The sequence below is a fragment of the Megascapheus bottae genome, chromosome 15 (assembly GCF_031878675.1).
Source record: "Megascapheus bottae isolate mThoBot1 chromosome 15, mThoBot2.hap1, whole genome shotgun sequence".
Classification (NCBI taxonomy): Eukaryota; Metazoa; Chordata; class Mammalia; order Rodentia; family Geomyidae; genus Megascapheus; species Megascapheus bottae.
The window spans coordinates 12,701,588-12,716,590 of record NC_143523.1 but is presented as its reverse complement, the minus strand read 5'-3'; the positions used below and the strand labels follow the sequence as shown (position 1 = coordinate 12,716,590).

The window sequence follows — 15,003 nt, the reverse complement described above, 5'->3', positions numbered from 1 at the left end:
TGGAGTGACTACCTCAATAGGAATCTGAAGACAGGCTTTGTGCCCACCCTTCCAGCAAACAGCAGAAAGAAGCTGACCCTGTCACAGGATTTCTAGGCCATCTGTCATCTGGGCATTTCAGTTTCTCCAGGTTGTGAGAGGAGAAGGGGAGATGTGCTACCACCGGGCTGCTTTCCCTTCAGGCAGCTGTGTACCACAGTGGTCGTCTCTCTTCAATGGAGACAAGCTCCTTGCAAATGAGTGCCACCTGTGCAGAACTGACAGCCTCTCCCAGGGGTGTGGAAAGCCTGGTTATCCTGAAGGCAAATACTTGGCTATCTTTCTGAGGAGGACTTCACGGTGGAATGCAGTCAGTGGAAGCGGTCTTCCTGGGCCTCTCTGGCTTCTGATCCTCTGCAGTAAGACGAATGAAGCCAGATGCTGAGTGTTTGGCCCGTCAGAGTCCAATCCACTTGAGATGACGTGGTGTGACTGATTGACCAGTGGATCATCTGGAAGCTTTTGAGTGTTGTCTCCCTGTAAGAAAAAGCTTCAAATCACCCACGTCAGACCCACCAGTGTCAAACCACCTCACAGACCAAAGCAAGAGCCTTGTAGTCAGATCTGGGTTCAAAGCTTAACTCCTCTATTAAAGCTTTGTTTGAATTTCCCCATGCTGGGTTACTCTCATTTGGGAAAGAAGGGTTCACAGCACTTAGCCAGGTGGTTTGCAAGGTTAAAGACCACAGGCCATGAGTCTGTGTGCACTGGAAGCCATCTGACTGAAATAAGACTGATAAGTACCTGCAAGCGAAGTATTCTTGAGCACTTTGGTTTTGTGTGGAGGAGAGAAACAACTTTTCGTTTTTAACCCAGTAGGCTGAACTCTTGCTCCTATCCGATAGAATCATAAGTGCTATCCACATTTTCTAACGTTTTATTAAGAAGTGTCTTTCTAAAGACAATCCCAGGAATGAAAGGATCATTTTTGGCCTGTGCCAGCATCCATCCAGTGCAGAACAAGATGTTGTTATTGATGGCTAGGGCTCCACCTTGCTGAGAAAGGCTGGTGTTTGTCTTAACCAAACACAGTCCTTGTGATAAATGCTTAGAAAACTCCATGCCAACAATGCGGAAGCCTAGAGAACTGGCATGTAGTGTTTGGACTGGATGAGCTAGAATCCTACCCTTTGCAAGTAGTCCTCCCTCAGTTCCTGCCCTTACCCCTCTCCAATTAACTAGAATAATACATGAAGTATTTAGCTCAGCACCCAGAACTCTAGTGATCCTTGAAAGGCTGCTCTCATCACCCAACCTCTTCTCACCAGGCCTCAGTCCCAGGGTCTCTTGTGTCTGAGTCCCACCAGGGCTGGGTCTGGAAGCTTCATGTAGCATTCTATGCTTCCAGCAGCCCAGTGGAACTGTCCTGGAAGGGCGTACCCAATGCCATGCGGAGGCCGAGCAAAACCAGTCCTCACTTTGGATAGGAGTGCTTTTCTTTTTATCTACTGGGAAGGGCTCAGTTTAGAGGTTGCAGCAGTAGGGGACAACAGAAATAGACACAGAAGATCCTCTCTAGGGGAAGCCAGTGTGCTTAAAACAATGGCAGGCCCTGGAGAGCATTTATATCCAGTTGGGATTGGAAAGGAAAACACATGTGGTCATAGCTACACCCTTCTCCAAAGCCCCAATGGGTAAGCCCACTCTGAGTTCTCCCGTGGGAGGAGGGATTATATATTGTATATACCTACACATAGAATGTGTAGGTTTACATATATGTGGATGTATATATTCAGAGGCCTGGCTTCAGGTGGGGAAGAAGGGAATTTAGGCTGATGATACATTCGGGGGGGTTGGAATGAGGGCTCTCTGAAGCTTCAGCCACTGTTCCTTCAATCACCCTGGGTTATCTCAAAACTTTCCAGACCTAAAGTCTCCACTGGTACCAGTGCTGGCTGGCCACAATGAGCCACATGCAGCAGCAGGAGAGGGCTGCAGACACACCCAGGCCAGGCTGCCTGGCTCTGTGGGGGAAGAGAGGTCCCTTCCAGCATGGCAAGAGGTGCTGGACAGACTAGTGGCTTTCTTGAGTGGAGCCAATGTCTCTAAATGCTCTACCACTGGAACTTTTGCCTTTGTTGCCTCTAGTTGCTTTCATTGTGAGATAGCCAATTGGAAAAGTCTTTCTGGAATCAGCATCTTCTCTTCTGGAACCTGGGATCAGCTCTTTTTCAGTTGTTCAGATGCACGCCTTTGGCATGATGGGAAAGCTTCCTCTCCCATGATGCTTTCACCTTTGGATGCTTCTGGTTTGAGAAGCAGGCCACATGTGCTTGGCCACATCACAGGGTAACTGCCCAAGGCAGAGCGTGGGACTAGAGAGATGGGGTTTGAACCTGAGCCCCACCACTCTCATCAGCAGGCAGCTTTTCTGGGTATTTTCTTAACTCTACAGCAGGAATAAGAAATAAGAAGAGAAATCACATAACATGCTTAATGCAGGATTGGATAAACAGTAAGTCGTTATTATATGGTAGCCACTTTATTAACAAATGCTACTGTTTGAGGGCTCATTTTTCTATCATGGTAGGTCTTTTTCTATAAGAATTCTCATCATAACCTTTTGAGGTAAGTATTATTACTATGCCTTTTTTATAGAACTGGAAATTGAAGCTTAGAGAAGTCAAACAAATAGTCATTCATTGTACATCTACTGATTGGAGTTGGCACTTAAGTCTGAGCTGTCGTGACGCCTACATTGAGCTCTTAGGCACTACTATGGGTTCCAGTTTTGCTAATGATCACATCTTCAGGCATCTCAGCCTTAGACTATTGTTGGATGGAGACAGTGCTATAATTAAAGATATATAAAGGAGGTTGTGATTGTGTTCATGCTCAGTGTTCATATAAAACTACTGGGAGAAAAGAGCTCAGGACCCAAAGTACAATTCTCAAAACAATTAGTTGAAATAATACCACTAGATCTTCTCCAAGTGCCAGAGCACTGTGTTATGCAATACCATCTGTTCATACAACGCCTAAGCTCTGTACCCTACTTCATTTGCTGTCATCACAACATGACCAGGGCAGATTTTCCATCTGAGTTTACCTATGAGACCATTGCAGCCCAGAGACTTTATGGGATTCTTCAAGTTGAAATGGCTTGCTGCACTTCATGCATATTCCTAAAATTAGCCAGGTGCTGGTAGCTCACTCCTGTAATCCTAGCTGCTCAGAAGGCTGAAATCTGACAATTGCAGTTTGAAGCCATCCCAGGCAGGAAAATTCATGAGGCTTTTATCTCTCATTAACACCCCCCCAAAAAAATTAGTGGTGTGGTTCAAATGGTAAGCACCAGCCTTGAATGCAAAAGCTAAGTCAGAAGTGCTCTGAGTTCAAGTCCCAGTATCAGAACATATCACACATAAGACAAACACATCAATGAAATCTCTTGAACTGTTACCCTGAGTGACACTGCACCTAGTGCAAAGCACGTGTTATCATAGTCTAGAAGCAATCTTCTTATAGGCATTATTTTGTTCATCCTGAAGGTTGGCAAATGGAGGCTAAATCACTAGGCATACAGTGAGTACCCATGGAAACAATGTAATTGCTTATGGTTGTAGTGATGGGGTTCAGCAGCTGACTAAATACAATTGGTCCTGGGAGATTTAGGATGGGAGACACAGTCCTTGTGCTGAGGAGATGAGAGGCAGTGGACTGGGAGGAAAGGGACAGAGCTGGATGCTCTGGGCTGTGTTGTTCACTGGCTGAGTGGTCAGGCATGTTTTGTTTAGCAGCTGAGCTTTGATTTCCTCACTTGTACGGCAGCCCTGCAATCTTCTGCCTCATAGGGCTCTTAGGAAGGATATGTGATGCAAAGATTGATTGCTTGGCCCTCAATACGGAGAAGAAACTACAAAGCAAACCCTTGCTAAGTATTAAGTTGTGAGGTTCAGCCATAAGCATGTAAAGAATTTGCTGGGGCAGGTTGAGCTAGGGCCATCAAGACAGGCCTATGGAAAGGGTGTGAACCTGAACGTGGGCTTGTCTTGGATTTAAGGCAAATGAGGCCTATGGGAAATTCACATGGGTAACTCCAAAGAGCTGATGGGAAACTGGCTTTCAAGAGTCAACACTCGCTGTGAACTTCCTTTCCCTGAGGCCAGTTTCTTTTCACTACTGACCACCTCCTTGAAGAGTTGGGCATTGGACAGAATAAATGTTGGCAAAGATGCTTGGGTGGGGAGAGCTAGGGTGTGCCTGGAGAGGCGCAGTGACTGGAAAGAGAAAGGTGGGAGGATTTGAAGGCAGGGCACTGAGGAAGGCAGGCAGTGGGCGAGGCCAGGGCTGCTAATGATGGTCCTTAGACTCAACAAAGATTGAGTGAACCTCTCTGTTAGCCCCTGGGATGAAGGAGGAGTTAATTTCTAATGCAGAGCCAAATGCCACCAGGAGCTCAGGAGAACTAAAGCTAAAACCATGGTATAGAAGTTGAATTCAACATGGGTGCTGGTGCAAACGCTGGTGAGTAGAACCCAAACTTGGAGCTGGGGCCTCCTGACACATTTTGGTGATAAATGAAACATGACATCTTGGAACTGACCTGTGTCTAGCTTTCAGGCCAGGGTCCAAGTGAATGCCAGTGTGGTGGACCGCAGAGAGACTAGACAGGTACAACAGGTTTTGAGGTCTCATCGGAGCAGGCCATCTTAAATATGGATCTCTGTATTTTCTAGCAGTAAGGACAAGTAAATTGAAATATAGATTTTCCTTACAAAAAGATCAGATTATCCTTACATAAAAACGCAGAAGTCAAGAATTTGAAGGTATTTATTCCCCACTCATTCTAGCTTCTTAGAGCAGCCAGGTTCACAGTGGCTCTAATTTTATCCTCAAGCCAGCTTACATCATTTTTCCAAATGATGGAACTGCCATTACTATGTCACAAATTGAACCCAACATCAGCAGCAGTTATATCAGTGAGGACAAAAGTCCTACATGCCCTACATATATACCCTCCCTCCCTCCTCCCTCTCTCCCTCCCTCCTCCCCCCCTCTTTTTCTCTCTCTCTCTCTCTCTCTCTCTCTCTCCTTTTTCAGGGCCTTATGCCTGCTCAGGAAAATGCTACAAATGAGTTACACCCCTAGCCAAGAAATGTTTTCCTTCAGTCAACTTGGTCAACCAGTTGGTATTGGCCTCACTTCCTGCCTTCGGCTTAGGCAATCAACTTGCATGGATTATGACATCTGTTGTATTTTACTTGGGTTCTTGGAAGTTGGTACTTTCGGAAACAGGAGAGATCTTCTAAAAGGCCACAGAGATGAGAAATGAGACAATCTTGGAGGCGCTTACAAATGAAGCACACAGCTTTATTCACCGGGCTGTAAGTACAACAGTGATGCAGAAGGGGCGTGGCCCAGTGGCTCACAGGAGGAGCTTGGAGCGGGCTGGGAATTGTGCAGCTCAGTAATATGGGGACCAGCAGGCCACCCTCGCTCTGCACACCAGCACAAGGTACTCAGGCGCAGGCATCCCCACCGGATTCCACAGGGGAACATGACATGGCTTTCTACATGTCCTTCGAAACATTTGCTTTCTTGTTCCTGAAAGGGGAGGGAGGGCAGGAAATTGTGGGAAACAATTCAACCAGACCAACTGAAAGTGAAAGAATCCCAAAAGCTTCAAGACAGAGTCAAACAACTCGTGGAAACTGTTCCCATTTATTACTGGAGAAATTTGTGCAACTCTCCCCTCCCCCCGCCCTCAAAGAGCATCGGTTTTGTGGACAATTGTGTCAACTCCTCATATGTAAAGAAACAGAGCAAGTGTGACCTGGAAGTGATCCACAGCCTTTCTGATCATCCATGCACTATTGTCACTCTCTATTTTCAGTTCATAGGTTCTGTCTGTTGCTCGTGGGAACTTCCTTCTTGGGAGTGGCACTTTGGAAAGAATTTTCTTGAATGCTAATAACCACCATTTCCATCCCACTAAGCTTCAGAAAATATTCGTTTTGTTTAGTTTTATTATGGACACATTCACTGCTGAGGGAATGTCCACTTGATTTAATCTCTGCCCCCAGACTGAGTTTGCCTTAAACTCCACTCAAATGGAAACATAACAGTCCATTTGTAAAGGGTATTTGTCAAAATCTCCCTTCCTGAGCAGGAAATGGGAAGACGGTGAGGCTATTTTCTTTTTGTTCTTTTTTTTTTTTTTAAAGATCACCCAAATAAAGCCTTCTCTTTCTCCCATCAAGGAGTAAGTGGGAAGTTCCCTTAAAGATCATCACAGAAAGATGGTATTGCAAATTTCAAGGCCTAATCTTTTATTTCTTTTTATTTTCCTGGATAGAAAGTTCTTCAAAAGGCGACACTACAGAGTAAGTGGAGGCATACACATAGACACTTAGTTCATCCAAAGAAAACAAATTCCTAAAATCAAACGAAATCAAGTCTAGCATAGGAAGTACAGATTCGTTACCAGAAATACAAAGTGTTTTATAAATCTGAGCTTGCTTCAGAGGACACAGAGGGTTTATGGGACAGTCTATTCCTTGTCTGTGACTCATGATAATGAGGAACAGGGTTCTGGGTGCACGCAGCTGAGAGCGATGCTTGCCCCTACAACATAACACACTAGAACATCACCCTGTTTGCTCAAAATAATTTTTAGAAAGATTGATCTCATTAAAAGTGGCTACTTTTGAATTCTTTAAAGCTTGCAAAAGCATATATATATAATCTGGGAAGCAATTCTTAGAAAAAGATGTTTGCTTCCATGTGTAAAGAAGCTAGGTGAGATTCTAGAAACATTTCCAGCTGGACTTCTCCAAGTTAGAGGTATTTGACATCATTGATGGAGAGAATCAGTGTTCCAATCAAAATCATCTCCAGCTTCTGCTTCAGAAGAGGAGACTCGGTTGGAGCGAACAGAATTGGGTTAGGAAGGAATAAAGGACAGGACAGATAGAAACATTCAACCCCAGCCCCAATTTTTTGCACTGTTACTACCTATTAACTCTAGGGTTTTTTTCACTTTGAAGTTTCAGAGTATAGGCAGTTTATGTTTAGTTATTGAAGGAGTCATATTAAAAAAATGTCTTCTTAATGAACCCCAAACCAGAAAGGAGATACACAGCTAGTTGTACAGGTTTCCAAATTCCTTTTAGACCTCCTAGTAAAACTGCATGGGAAGACGAGGTGACAGTTTGGTCTTGAAGAAATTTTAAAGGGAAGCACTGACTCTCATATGGCCATAATAACCTCCTCATGCAATCAGTATTGCACTTCGAGTCCCAGGTCAGTCCAATGCTAGGAAATATAGCCCTTAATATATGCACCAAGCCTGCTATAGGTATACTTCTTTCATTAGAATGAACAAGCTGATTTGACTGTGTTAACAACTGCACTTTTCTCTGACTTATTATACAGCATGGTGGGGGTGTCGTGGGAGGAGTGGGGGGGGGGAAGCAGAAAATACCTCTCTCCTGTGCTGTGGCCAGGACATTTCAAGGTCAAGCATGCTTGACCTTGAGCCCAGTTTAACAACTGACAGACAGATCCCTGTAGCCCATACATTTAGATTTGGCAACTAGAACCAGCTTGTTCCCAGACCCCCAGTCAATGGAGTAAGGTATCAAGGATTTGCAGAAGTCCCTCCCCAGAGCACAGAACAGCTAGTGATGTTTTCTAACAATGTATTTTTATACAAGGCAATTTAAATGAACTAGTATAGTTGTCTGGGATGTTTGTTTTTTCTACTTGGAGTCAGAACTGAGTTCAAAAGATACCAGAGCAGGATTTCATCACGGGGAGAATTAGGGCCCAATTTTGAAATGATCACTGGAGTCTTGGACAGGCCCTTTAGAACTCTCAACAATCCCATCGTCCTGTCCCACGGCATAGCCATGCCCTTCTCACAGAGACAAAGAAGAAAATGAGCAAAACCATCTACTTGTACCCTAATTCCTTGAATTCCTTGATTTTTTCCTACCCTGGCCATTTCATCTGCATGTTTGTGGGCAGGCCCTTTATGATCTCCATAATGAAAACAATTTCTCTACTTGGCCACCACTGTTACTGACAGTGGGGGTAAGAGGGTGGGGGGGGTCAGTAACAATGGGCCATAGCCCCCACCCCTCTATCTGCCAGGACAAAGCAAAAAGTAAGAATTCCAATCTTCAGAGCAGTAGAAAGAATTTGTGCTCAGTGGTATTTGCAAGTAGGAGTTTAAATCCCCAATCAGAGCCTCCAAATATGAGAACAAATGTGCCCTAACCTCCCAGAGGATGCATCTCATAAGGTGGCTTTTCTCACACACTTTAGTGAAAACTACTAGACTCCAATGTGAATGAAGAGCTGCAGAGTATGAGGCCTCTTGAGTGATGCCAAAGGCCACCAGTGTAGAGTTCAACCTGATCCTGCTGTGCATTATATCAGTACGTGGAGTACGAAGCTGCCAAGCACCAAAGTCCTGTTACAGAGGAGCTGGTGTTGGGAACATTATCTGGCTTTCATACGTGATCTCTGAGTCACATGCACTGGCGTAAACTGTCCTCAAGAAGCTGCAGCACAGTGCGTCCGTCATTCAAACCAACATTTAAAAAGCACATGCAGATTCACAAAACTGCCCTGGGTAAGACAGACAGAAATGTATGTGTACACACACACACACACACACACACCCCAGAGTTAACAGTGCTAGGCAAGGAGAGCTGTAAAGGCCAAATTAAATCTATTTGAAGCAATCAGAGTTTCAGAGATTTCAGAGAAAAACATGCCTTTTCTTAGCCTATTACCTAAGAGACTTTAAAATAAAATCAGCACAGGTATGAGCTGCTTCACAGGATGCCAGACAGACAGCACAGGACACTGTTAGAGCAGATGAACTTGTATGGGTGACAAGAATGAGATTTTTGTTTTTCTAAGAGTATTTATGGTCTATGGGCAAAAATTACCTAGCAACATGCAGCTGGACCAAACTGGAAAACATTTTTATCTTTCTTTTCTTTGCAAAGGTAAAGTCTAAGCCACTTCCTGTCCTTGCTGTGGAGGAAGCATTCAGCACACTATCTGAATCTGACAACAAGTTCAGGAGGGCTGCTTTCCTCTCTTTTCCTTTCCCTTCTCTTAAAGAATTTTCCTAGCAATCTGCCAACCATGTCCCACAACAAAGAGCCTGTATGGGGTGGGGGGGGGGGGGGGAGGATCATTCAAAGGTTCAACCAAAGCCACCTGGTTCTGGGACTGACTTCCATTCCCGTCAGAGCACAGGCAGAGGAGCGCGAGGTGAAAGAAAAGGTGTGTGTGAAGTTGCTGCTACCATATGGGTGTATCCCTCCGACTCCCCTTCCTTAGCCACAGTGCTACAGATAAGTAAGTTCACACTTTGGAATTGGCATAAGCTCTATCTGTGCAGCATCCTAAGGGCACTTGCTGGCTCTTACCAATACAGTGAACACTATGGTGGACACAGTTAAAGGAAAACATAAAGAGAAAGAAAAAGAGAGACGAAGAAAAGGGAAAGAGGGAGGGAGAGAAGCAGGGAGATAGCAAGGGAGGGAGAGAGGGAAGAAGGTAGAAAGGAAGGAAGGCAGGCAGGCCGGGCCTGTTGCGGTCAATATGTCATGTAGAAAGGTCACCTGTGAACATTACTGCTGTGGTTGGGAACATAGAAATTTCTACCCACTGCTGCTTGGCAAGTGTAACTGTAGGTTGGCCCAATGTTTGGCTCTGGGTACTGTATGGCCAGACTTTCCCTTGGTGTTGCTGCTGAGGGATGACGCCTTGTAAATTTTCCCATCAATGTTTGGACCTTCATACAACATCATCTGCATCATCACTACTGCCAGTCCTTTTCTAACTGCGGTTTATGGGTGGGACTTAGAAGAGTCTTGCTTTTTTCTTCATGTCGTTGCGTCTCCAAAGAGGTAACTTGTCAAACTCCTGGATGGACATTCCAAAGATGTCCCGAAACACTTCCGGGGCTAAGTGGCGCTGGAAAGAGAGAACAGAACAAAACAGTGGTCAATAGACATGTCCTCACATGAGACCTTCAGAATGGCTCTTCAGCTTATGAATACAGTCAACCCTGTGTCCACTGGTTCTCCTCAGACTCAACCAACAGAAGATTGAAAATATTCAAACAAAACAAAAAATAAATAAAACTAACAAAAATGCTGGGTACCACCCCCATGCCTGCAGTCCTAGCCACTCAAGAGGCTGAGATCAAGATTCAAAACCAATGCAGCAGGAAAGTCCATGAGATCCCTATCTCCAATTAACCACCCCAAAACCAAAAGTGAAGCTGTGGCTCAATTGTAGTATACCAGTCATGAGCATAAAAGGTGAGGGACAGTGCCCAGGTCCTGAATCCAGCCCCATAACTAGCACCAACAGACCCGAGGACCAGTGTAATAGAACTGAAGATCCAGAAATGAACCCACAGACCTGGCTGGAAGAAAGACAGCTCTTCAACAAATGGTGCTGGCAGATTGGTTAAGCACATATAGAAAACTAAAGTTGGATCCTTATTTCTCACCCTGCACCAAAATCAACTCTAAATGGATCAAAGACCTTGAGGTGAAAGCAGATACCCTGTAAGTTTTACAGGAAGAAATAGGAGATACGCTTGGGCTCCTTGTCATAGGTCAAAATTTTCTTAATAAAGACCTAGAAACACAACAGATCAAAGAATGGTTGGACAAATGGAAAGGACTGCACTGGACTACAGAACTTCTGTATGGCAAAGGACATAGCCAGCAAGATAAATAGAAAGCCCACCAAACTGGGACATACAACGGATAAGGGCCTCATATCTAAAATATACCTACAGCTCAAATAATTAAACCTCCCCAAAACAAATCTACAAAAGAAACAACCATTCCAATAAAAGGTAGGCTAAAAACTTAGAGACTTGTCTGAAGAGGAAATAAGAATGGCCAAAGGACACATGAAGAAATGCTCAACATCTATTGCTATAAAAGAAATGCAAATCAAAACAACTTTGAGATTCCATCTCACCCCAGTCAGAATGACCGTTATCAAGAAAATACAGTAACAGATGCTGGCAGGAATGTGGACAGAAGGGACTGTTACTACACTGTTGAGAGTATAAACTTGTCCAATCACTCTGGAAAGCAGTGTGGCAGTTCCTCAAAAGACTAAACATAGAGCTCCCCTATGACCCAGCAATCCCACTCCTAAATATCCAGAAACAAGGCCATACTAAACCTACCAGCACAACTATCAACTATGTTCATTGCAGCATTATTCACAATAGCTAAGATATGGAACCAAACTTGATGCTTGTCAGTGGATGAGGGAACATGAAGATTATACACACACACACACACACACACACACACACACACACACACACACACACACACACACACACACACTGGAATTCTATGCAGCTATCAGAAAGAATGACATCGCCCCATTAGTAAGGAAATGGAAAGACTTGGAAAAAAATCACATTAAGTGAAGTAAGCCAGAACCAAAGGAACATAGGCTCCATGGTTTCTCTCATATGTAATAATTAATATGTGTCTAGTATTTTCCTAGCAGAGAAGCACAATAGCTCAAATGCTACATGCGTATGGCCATATAGGAAGAGGCTAAGTGAAATGAACTCTAGAATGGGGAAACAAGGTATTTGTCCTTGTGGCTGTTTTTAATGGAGTGTGTGAAATTATTTCTTTACTTTTTTATTTTTATTTTTTCCTCTTTTTCTTACTTCTTTTCCTCAAGGTCTATCCACTGTTGTTGCTGTATCTGACCTTGGTACCTGGTGTATTGTACATACATTTATTTGTTTATTTGAATCAGGGAAGGGAAGGAAAAAAACAAAATGATGAGACAAAGGACCAAGGATGAACCAGTGTAACAGTGATATTCCTAGCACAATACGTTGGAAATGGAAATGTACAACTTGGGAGGAGATGGGGGAAAGGAAAGTGGGAGATGAACATGGGAAGGGGTAACAATGTTTATGAAGTAATGTACTCACTACCTTAAGAATGTAACCCCTCTAGGGAGGGTGTGGGGGGAGGGAAACAGGGACAAAAACATGAGAAAGGGTATCAATGGTTGCGAAGTAATGCACCTTCTATCTGGTGAATATAATGTAACCCTTCTATTAATTACAATAAAAATATATTAAAAAAGAATGTAACCCCTCTACACATCACTCTGATAACAAAATAAACAAGAAAAGAAAAATTCCAAAATTCATTGTATCTGTGCAGAACACGTGCAAACAATTTTCCTTTTTCATCTATTGCCCACCATTTATATGGTTTTACATTACCTAGTTAGTATCATAGTTCATTTAGAGATGATTTAAGGTGTTCATTAGGATTGCCAAGGTCAAATGCAAGCAGGTCAGTATTTTCCGTGAAAGGTTTGAGCCCCTGTGGATCTGGTAGCTGTGGGGAGGGCCTGCAGGTGCACCATCAGTATTTTGAAGAACATGTCAGAATGACCCAGGACAGGTAACCACTGATGCTTGTGAGAAAGCTCATAGGAGAGACTCCCACCCCATCAGGTTAGTAGAGAATTCATGATTCTGCTACAATGCAGTGTTACAACCACAATGAGTAGGAGTGGGGCAAAGGAAGATTGATCATTGCAACGGTGATGACCCCACTTCCGCTCCCTGGAATGTTGAGAAGATGAAGAAAAAAATGGATCGTAGCAATAGAAAGCCAATGAGAACTCTGGGTGGGGGCCAGAGAGGGAGATCCTGTTGCATAACCAAACAGGAAGCCGGGGTGCCTGGCCTACTGGGGAGACCTCCTGTCTGCCACAGCTTCTAGGAAACATCCACCCCCAGAACATGGGGGCCAGTTTTCTCTAAGCCAGCCTAATCTCCTATACAACCCCCCCTTTTGTTATCAGGGAACAGTATTGATGCTTCCTGAGACTGCCAGCCAGAAACCTTAATTAAAATGTTTCAGATGCAAAAATACAAAGATCAGTCATCCATGTCTGAGGAGGCCTTGGGTTTGTGCACCCAGATAACCCTTCAAGAAGGAATGCGGAAACAGCGGAGGGGAGAACCTCAGCCAGAATAAACCACCTTCTCAGGACTCCCTTCTCCCTGCCTCTTCTCCATGGACTCAACCCAGGCTCAGGGGGCAGATAAGGATCTAGACAATCTGAGGAGGGACAATGACTCCCCTTCTGTATCTCTAGCCCTAATTAAGGCAGCATCCAAGTTCCATGGAAATGATGGAAAATAATACTGTGTCTCTAGGGTTGTTCTTCTACATACAACTAAGTGTAAATTTAACTAAAAAGAGAGTTAAATCTAAGTATGTGTTCTGTACCACTGGCCTCTAGGAAGCCAGGAAATGCCTACTTTTAGCTACTCAAAATATTAGTTAAAGCTCCCTTCTGCTTTCTCTTCTTGTTTGACATATTTTGCAAAAAGGAGCCCGTCTGGCTTACTGCTGCACTCAGGAACTCCTAGAATGTTTATCACCCAGCAGGAGCAATAAATAAATGCTTCTAAACTGTCTCATGGCTTCAGCTCCTTAGAGATGCTCTGAGATTCCAGCCACCTCTTCATTTTTTCTGCAATGTGAGGTTCATCTTTATTACTTTTTGTTTTCATTGGAAAAATGAAATCTCTCTTGGGAGAAAGTTGGATGGAATGCAAAGGAATCTGTGAGTGAGTCTAGGTTCTTGTTTTGTTTTGTTTTGCTTTGCTTTACCTCCAGCCGGGTTCTGTCCACGTTCCTCAGGATTTTGTTGCGCCCTCTGTTGGTCACCATGAGCATTTCATATGGAAATATCTGAGAAAGAAAAGAGAACGTCTCTTCTAGAACAGATGTCTGTTTTATTAAGAATTATCACCTATACTAACATCTAGTGCTTTCAATAGCGCTTACAACAGACTATTACAAGATCATGCAGGAATGTATGCTGTCTCTCTTCTGATGTTGGAGGGAGGGTGGCAAGATACCTTTGTGGGGCCGGGGTGGGGGGGTGTCACAAAGTTCATCTGGCTTGAGGATGGATTCACCTAGCCAGGCTGACCCAGAAAGCAGTGCTTTAAAAACTGGCACATCAACTTGGCACTGTGGCTCATACCTGTAATCCTAGCTACTCAGGGAGGCTGAGATTTGAGTATCAGGGTTCAAAGCCAGCCTGGGCACAAAAGGATCTGATACTCTTATCTCCAGTTAAGCTCTAGAAAATGGGAAGTGGGGCTTAGCCCAAGGGTAGGGCGGTAACCTTGAGCTGAAGAGCTCAGGGACAGGGACCAGGCCCAGGGGTAGGGTGGTAGCCTAGAGCTGAAGAGCTTTAGGGACAGCGCCCAGGCTGAGTTCAAGCCCCATGACCCCCCCCCCAAAAAAAACAAAAACCTGGCACATTGAAATAAACCATAAGACCTTGGACATGGATGGAAATAAAGAATTCTCTGGAGCTAGAGTAACCAGTCATTCACATTTTCTCAGGACTAAGGAAATCCATAGGATACATGACTAAGAAAGTCCTTCCTGGCAAACTGGGAAGCGTGGGTCACCCTATCTGGAGCAGACTCCAGCTGTTCTGCCTGGTAGGGACATGCCTTACCATGCATATGGCAAGACAATGGACACACGCAGACCAGAGAGAAAGAGATGCTGGTACCTCACATGAACAAAGTGCCATGGCACAGCTTAGACCTGTACACTTAGTGCGGCCCAAAACAGTGGCATGTCAGGAGAAGAGCTGTCTGCCATACCTTCCCTGGAGGTACCAGCCTAGAACAAAGTAGGTCCTACACTCTAAACCTGGGGAAGAGAAAAGAATCCAGACCTTACAATGGGCCCTGCCATTGCAGTAGGAGAAGGAAGAGGGCAGCTGTACTTGCCTTTGGTTCCAACATGTTGGGCATGGATACGCCCCGGTCCATCCTCATCGCAGGCATGTGTCCATCTGGAAGAGTCTGCAGCAGAAATTCCAGTTCCAGGATGAGCATGGGTGGGGAACACAAGAGACTGGGGGTCCCCAGCCTCCCCCACT

The 15,003-nt window shown here is 44.5% G+C and overlaps 1 protein-coding gene across 3 annotated transcripts in view; it reads right to left on the bottom strand.

Moving 5' to 3' along the window:
- Positions 1-7,732: 7,732 nt before the first annotated feature.
- Ablim1 (actin binding LIM protein 1) overlaps positions 7,733-15,003 on the bottom strand; it is a 160,387-nt gene continuing 153,116 nt past the window's right edge. For all 3 annotated transcript variants that reach the window (XM_090345798.1, XM_090345799.1, XM_090345800.1), the window contains 3 exons: positions 14,852-14,926; positions 13,707-13,787; positions 7,733-9,981 (listed from right to left, as the gene is read on the bottom strand). In XM_090345798.1, coding sequence (XP_090201924.1) covers positions 9,868-9,981; positions 13,707-13,787; positions 14,852-14,926 — 270 coding nt within the window. In that variant the 3' untranslated portion in view covers positions 7,733-9,867. The remainder of the gene's footprint in view (positions 9,982-13,706; positions 13,788-14,851; positions 14,927-15,003) is intronic.